The 7,745-nt window shown below is 51.1% G+C and overlaps 1 protein-coding gene across 1 annotated transcript; it reads right to left on the reverse strand.

The window, feature by feature from the left end:
• Window positions 1–5,644: 5,644 nt before the first annotated feature.
• Window positions 5,645–7,243, reverse strand: LOC133346235 (uncharacterized; the record flags this gene model as incomplete). The annotated part of the gene is given in 2 exon segments (XM_061557775.1): window positions 5,645–5,676; window positions 5,854–7,243. Coding segments are annotated over 2 exon segments (1,422 nt in total), but the record flags the coding sequence as incomplete, so codon positions are not given.
• Window positions 7,244–7,745: the final 502 nt, after the last annotated feature.

The raw sequence follows: 7,745 nt of genomic DNA on the forward strand, positions 1-7,745 counted from the left end.
GAAAAAAGTATCTTAATTTCTCGCCAAATATGTAATTCAAGCCGCATATCGATCATCCTAATGGATGCGTTGGCAGTGAATCGTCGAGATTTCAGGAGTCGTTGCAGTCAAGCCACTGTTTAAAAAAAAAATGTTTGTTGCATTTAGAAAAAAAATACTCAGACTATAGTCAAAATATTAAATGCTTCTATTCCTTGCCGTGGTCAACGAAATATGTGACCATCACTGTCTGAGCAATTCCTCGGCGTGTGCGGTTGCAAGGCAGCTGGACGCAAACGGGGTGTGGAGACGCACTTACCGCTCAGCGTTACTCCGTCGATTCAACTGAAATACGAACCCCCCCCCCCCCTCTCTGAAGGAGGAAATAAGTATAACCCGTAAAAACAAAGTTTATCACTATAAATCCTTTATATGCGTGTTCAATGGGCCACAACCCGGCCCACATTGGTCTTTGAAACGGGCGGCTAGAGTCCTCTCGTCCTCTGGCTTGAGATGGCTGCCACCTATGGGTCAGATGATTGTCTGCCACCATTAAGCAATTGGTAATTAAATAATTTTTAAAAATTCCTAAAAGGTGTAAAATTTTGGATTTTTTTTTTAACTAAAATACATTGTAACGCACAACGAGTCTGTGTGCAAAATGTCAGCTCGATTGGATCACGGGAAGTGGGTTAAAAAACGACCGAAAGATTTGCACGGTCGTAAGCAAGCAAGCAAGTGAACTTAATATAAAGGATTTAAAAACCCCACAACATTGTGGATCGACCAACGCACGTGCCACCTCAATAAATATAACATGTACACTATATTGCCGGCTCGACTTAACAAGTGATTTTTTCAACAGACATGTGGGTTGCGAGCTTTCAACATTTTCGAGAAGCTACTTTGGCTACTTTCTCTCACTTGCTCATTATCGCTGGGTTCACTGCCCTTGAAGTTTCTGCTGCTTTGAGTGTTTACACTCGGCTCTCTTTGGCACATGAAACCCATCCACTTGAGCCGTAGCACAACAAAGCCTTTAAACAGCAATGCCGAGGCACATACAAAAAAAGGCAATCTTTGATCAACCTAAGGATTTTCTAAATTGCCATATTTTCATAAATAGATATGTACAGGAATATGGCGTGCCCGTACGTAATTTTTGTCTTGCGCGAATGGCCCGTTACATCCATTGTTGTCCAACCCGTACTATCTCTGTGGTTTGTATTTTCTCATTTGTTCTGTCAACTTCACACAGAATCATTGGTCCAAAGAAAGGTTACCCATAAAAAATTGAATAAAAAAACACACTGAAACAGTTTAATTACATGCACCATTAATGTATCGTCAGCGTAAAAAAAAACAAATATCTTAATGGATGAATCGATTAATTGCAAACCCCACGCTTTGAAACATTTAACGGAGCCATTCAGTGAACTTTTCTCATTGTAAATCACGGCGAAGTCGCCCGCAGCCGGAGGACGCTCCGAGGCTTTCACACGTCCAAGCAGCCAAGAACACTCAACCCGGCATAGCAGCTGTCGACAGTGCCTCTATAAACAAACCCCCAACTAGAGAAAGCGGGTCATTGTTTCTATCTTGTGACTTATCGTCCCACTCTCGTCTGACTCCGCAATGCCCGTGCGTTACAGTAGCGGCATATGTACACGCAGCATTTCTGCCACGGGGAGGGCGACGCAGATTCCTCCTCCACTCTACACCGGTGGCACCACACAAACAAGAACGCGAGTGTGCTACAACGTACCTCTGCCGTCTACCCCCTCAATGTATGGAATGCGATGACGCTGCGTCAAAAGCACGCGTGCTCGACACGGTGCAACATTCATCACGTGCTCTCGATTTGCCAAGCGGTTGTTGCATAGAAGTGGCCGTAAGCACGTTTTGGCACCGGCCCTGCTGCAAGGGTTTGAAATGGGCCCCTCCCCCTTGTTGACGTCTGGATCCCTCCACCCCGTGGGCCCTCGGTGCAGTTCAACGTCCTGCACACTCATTAGCTACTCTGTTGTCTCATCAGGGCCAAACACGCGCTGACTGTTGTCATTGTGATGCTGCCAGCACAGTGCGGCGTGCACACAAAGCGTGCCCTCAAGCGAGTCGTCTGAAGCCACCTGGAGATGCCGGGCACGAGAATTGGCAAATGCGGGATGAGATTTACGTGCGAGGGGGCATTAGTGTGAGGATTCTCACTGTGGCCGAGTAGAAACGGCCACTCCGAACCTCCGAGAATTGATTCCTACTCTGCGTGTCTCCACAACCAAAAGTCCTGTGCCCACATTCGCGTTCGTTAAACTTAACGCAACGCAATGGAATTGCCGTACATCGATTTAAATCATGAAACACCCTTTAGCTCGCTGCAGTGTTTTAATTTTGACCGTATACAATTATATTTCCCCAGCGTTCTGTGCCGAGGAAGCCTCATCTAACAATGCGTTTGATAGAATTGTGCTTATCTCTTGCAAATGGCACGTCCCGTGACCATCTGCTAATTATTATTCAACACGCAGCGCCAGCAAAACATAAGCGCGACTTTTAAATAACCCGGGGGGCACCCTGGAAAGTACAACACCACAAAGAGAAGAAATATTAACACTTGAGTATTAGCCTCCGGCGTCCGTTGTTCTAGAAACAATCGTAACACTTTTTTTTTCTTCTTGGTTCTTTCGGTAAAGTCACGTAGAAGGGAAGTAATAAAATAATAAAAATAAAACATAATAAAATAAAATAATTCTCACGACGTTTCGGCTACAACGCAAGCAGCCGTCTTCAGGTGAAGAATGAGACACTACCAAACTAGGAGCTTATATATAAGCTGCGTTGGGGGTGGAAGAGCGCCTTAACAAAAAGAATGTGCATATGAAGAGGAATTTAGCATATTCATGGAAAATGCGTAGGCGTTGGGCGGGGGGGTTTCAAAGTCATATTATGCCCATGCATTATGCAGGATCAGCAGCACACTGAATTCCGGTGGAAAAAGGACGACATGTTCCACAGAGAAACAATTTCTATCCAACGCTATGAGTTGGCTGTAAGAATCCTACAGCATCGAAACTTCCCAAAGCACACCGAGGATACGCGCGCCTTAAGCGGCGTGACGCAGCAGGTACACCCCCAACCTTAGAGCCATCGTCTACCATTAGATTTACACATCTTACAGCGGAAGCTGTAAATAGTTTTTTCAGAAGCGTCTCCCCCCCCTTTGAAGTACAATGATGATGGGTGACATGGGAACTTCAGAAACCACGCGGTTGATCACTGTTCCCAGACAAGGCGCGTGTGTGTCGAAACATCTTGGAGTATTATGGTGATTTCCTCCAAATCTGGCCTTGCTTGTGGCACTGAACATTGTCTGAGAGCTCAGCCAAATGGCCTTTGGTGCTACCGGCTTTCGAGTTAGAATACTGATACTGCAGCTCTCCGTGCCATAATACTCCACCTTTGGTTGCAGCATTACAGACTCTCTTCTCTCTCTTTGGTGGTGCCTAGTTGATCAAGGATGACCTGATGGGGCTCTCGCATGGAGACAAAAACCATCCTGCTCACCATGTCCTAGACACAGGGTAGTGCGCTGACACACCACCCAATCACCAGAGTTGTCCACACTCTGTGGCCAATGTACATCGGCCGAAAAAGAGGTCGTTGACCGAAACGCCTGCCAATCAAATATTCTTCTGATATTACAAAGTAACGATGGACATTTGTGCGCGACCGTTATTTGGGTTCCATATAAAGGTGACTTCATAGCCTGCGTCGTTGTGTATGGGAGCGTCAACTTGCGCAGCCCATTCGCCGTTCACACCACGGCGTACGTTTAAACTGCTGCAACATAGTTGTTGTCGGGACAAATATTGAGATGCATGCGGCTGACGGGGGACAGTCAACGATCGGTGAGGGGGGTGAGGGGGGGGGTGAGGCCACGTGCACATTATGCGGATGTGGAATCGCCTGCGTTCGTCTGTGTCTAATTGAGCAAAGGTCACCTCGTGACATTGTCCCCTCGAAGGGGGTCACGCTTCATTAATGCCACACTGTACACAGCAGCAGCAGTAGCAGCAGGGGGCTGCCCCATTCAAGACCAACCAAGAGACCTGCCCGCTCGTTGCTCAGGGGACCAGCACATCACGCCAACGTGACAGCTTGCTGCTGATGCTGCTGCTGCTGCACACACAGGTGCCTGCTGCATACACACACAGGGTGGGGGGGGGGGGGCAGGGGGGGGGAGATGCCTTCTCCATCCATCACCTCGCACCGCTGGGACTCTTTTGGCTGCGCTAAAGCGACTCGTACCTGACGTGAGCAGATGGGCACACGCCACATATTGTGTACAGGCGCGCATACACAACACACACAGGTGCACGTATAGAGATATGTGGTGGTCCACATAAACAAAGACAAAGATTCCCCCGTGTAGCCTTAACAGACTGTTTGGGGCAAGTGTCGTTAGCGAGCAGCACCGATTAAGGCCGGCACGGCACACGAGGGGGGTGGCATGGCCAGCACCACGCCCGGCCGCCTTTGTCTCCCTAGTGGTGATGTTTTTACGCGCCACACCAGGTACTCATTTGAGGCTGAGTCGACCAATATAAACGCACCGATACGCACACGTGCCAGCGAATGCACATGCATCAGTACACATACGTACACTAACATGCACGAGAACACACACACACAACGTACAGACTCAGTTAAAAGAGAAGTGATGCGCGTGTCCGACGCAAGAATCCCATGCGGACACCGCGCCTCCGATGAGCACGGTGTGGCGACGTACGGTGCGAAAGAAGTTCAACATCGAACCCAACAATTCAGCGTTTGGCCACTGGCCACAGATCGAAGCCGGCACACATGACAACGCCGGTGGACACTCGTCGTCACGAAACACTCGTCTATGGATCAACCAGTGCGGTACAATACAGAGGCACCGTGATGCAACCTTGGCAGCTATAAATGCAGCAAAATTCCCGATACGTACAGACACACAAAGGGCATAACTAAAGCGCGTTACATGTCGAGGTCACGAGTTCGCACGGAGGCACGGAGAACAACCCTGAGAGGCACGAGGAATGCCCCTTGCCAGGGTAACGCTGAAACATTCAGCGAGAGAGGGGGATGATGAGAGAAGGTTGTGGTGGTGGTGATGATGGACGAGAGAGATATGGGGGGTAATCTGGGAGACACTGAGTAGGTGAACGGACGTGAGGAATAACCTTGGGTGGTGGGAGAGGTTTGGGGAGAAGGGGTGAGATGGGAGAGATGGGGAGAGGTTTGGAGAGATGGGGAGAGATGGGAGAGATATGGGAGAGATATGGGAGAGAAAGGGGAGAGATGGGGAGAGAAAGGGGAGAGATGGGGAGAGAAAGGGGAGAGAAGGGAGAGAGGTTGGGGAGAGATGGGGAGAGAGATGGGGAGAGATTGGGGAGAGAGATGAGGAGAGAGATGGGGAGAGAGATGGGAAGAGATTGGGGAGAGATGGGAGAGAAGAGAGAGAGATGGGGAGATATGGGAGAGAGATTGGGGAGAGAGATGGGAGAGAGATGGGGAGAGAGATGGGGAGAGAGATGGGAAGACATGGGAAGAGATGGGGAGAGAGATGAGAGAGAGATGGGGAGAGATTGGGGAGAGAGATGGGAGAGATTGGGGAGAGAGATGGGAGAGAAGAGCGAGATGGGCTAAACGAGGAGGCCAGCCAGAGGATGATGGAACGCGATCTGGAATCCCGAGATCTGGTTGTGGATTTGAGTCGGAATCAGACGGCACGGAGCGCGTGTCGGGCCGGAGCGGCGCGGAGGGATCGGGGCGAGACGGAGACGCGACGACGAAGTTGTTGAGATGCAGCGCGAGAGGCCATGGAAGCTGCTGATGATGGTGCTGATGATGATGGTGCTGATGATGGTGCTGATGGTGCTGATGATGGTGCTGATGATGGTGCTGATGATGGTGCTGATGATGATGGTGATGATGATGGTGATGCTGACGGTGATGATGGTGCTGATGATGGTGCTGATGATGGTGCTGATGATGGTGCTGATGATGGTGATGATGATGATGGTGCTGCTGCTGCTGCTGATGATGGTGCTGATGATGGTGCTGATGATGGTGCTGATGGTGCTGATGATGGTGCTGATGATGATGGTGATGATGATGGTGCTGCTGCTGCTGATGATGGTGCTGATGATGGTGATGATGATGGTGATGATGATGGTGCTGCTGCTGCTGATGATGGTGCTGATGATGGTGCTGATGATGGTGCTGATGATGGTGCTGATGATGGTGCTGATGATGATGGTGATGATGATGGTGCTGATGATGATGGTGATGATGATGGTGATGCTGACGGTGATGATGGTGATGATGATGGTGATGCTGACGGTGATGATGGTGCTGATGATGGTGCTGATGATGGTGCTGATGATGGTGCTGATGATGGTGATGATGATGATGGTGCTGCTGCTGCTGATGATGGTGCTGATGATGGTGCTGATGATGGTGCTGATGGTGCTGATGATGGTGCTGATGATGGTGCTGATGATGATGGTGATGATGATGGTGCTGCTGCTGCTGATGATGGTGCTGATGATGGTGATGATGATGGTGATGATGATGGTGCTGCTGCTGCTGATGATGGTGCTGATGATGGTGCTGATGGTGCTGATGATGGTGCTGATGATGGTGCTGATGATGATGGTGATGATGATGGTGCTGCTGCTGCTGATGATGGTGCTGATGATGGTGCTGATGATGGTGCTGATGATGGTGATGATGATGGTGATGATGATGGTGCTGCTGCTGATGATGGTGCTGATGATGGTGCTGATGATGGTGCTGATGGTGCTGATGATGGTGCTGATGATGATGGTGATGATGATGGTGATGCTGACGGTGATGATGGTGCTGATGATGGTGCTGATGATGGTGATGATGATGGTGATGATGATGGTGCTGCTGCTGCTGATGGTGCTGATGATGATGATGGTGCTGATGATGATGATGGTGCTGATGATGGTGCTGATGATGATGGTGATGATGATGGTGATGCTGACGGTGATGATGGTGCTGATGATGGTGCTGATGGTGCTGATGATGGTGCTGCTGATGATGGTGGTGCTGCTGATGATGGTGGTGCTGCTGCTGATTATGGTGCTGATGATGATAGTGCTGCTGCTGATGGAGTCGGGATGCAGGTGGGGAGGGGAGGGGGGGTGATGAGGCTCCGACGCTCACCCGACGAGGCTCTGATGACCCCGGCCATGTCGGCGTGTCCCTTCTCCTCCACCGTCCGTGCGTCTCTTCCCCTCTCTCCCGCGTCTCTCCTCCTCCTCCTCTCCCGTGGCCGCCTCCTCCTCCTCCTGCTCCTCCTGCTGCTGCTGCTGAGCCTCTCCCCGTGTCTCCCCTCTCCCCCGGGGCCCGGCGTGGCTACGCGGGCCGCATGCCGCCTCCCGGCACAGAGACGACGCGTGGACCCCGCGTGTCTCCGCGCGTCTTTGTGTCTCTCCGTGTCTCCCTGTGTCCCCGTGTCTCCCTGTGTGTCTCCCCGTGTCTCCCCCCGTGCGTCTCTCCCCGTGTGTGCTACGCCGTCGCTGTGTCTGCTTCTCGCCACCCTCCCCACCACCACATTTAACTCCCCCCACCCACCCCCCGCGTCTCCCCGTGCTGCTGCTGCTGCGGCTGCTGTTGTCCTCCGCGTCTCCGTCTCGGCGTCTCCCCACCACCTCGTGTCGTCCTCCCCGTGTCCCCGTGTCTCCGTCCCCGTG

Source organism: Lethenteron reissneri, chromosome 23, assembly GCF_015708825.2.
Source record: "Lethenteron reissneri isolate LAM-NWPU_2019-01 chromosome 23, ASM1570882v1, whole genome shotgun sequence".
In the NCBI taxonomy this organism is placed as follows: domain Eukaryota; kingdom Metazoa; phylum Chordata; class Hyperoartia; order Petromyzontiformes; family Petromyzontidae; genus Lethenteron; species Lethenteron reissneri.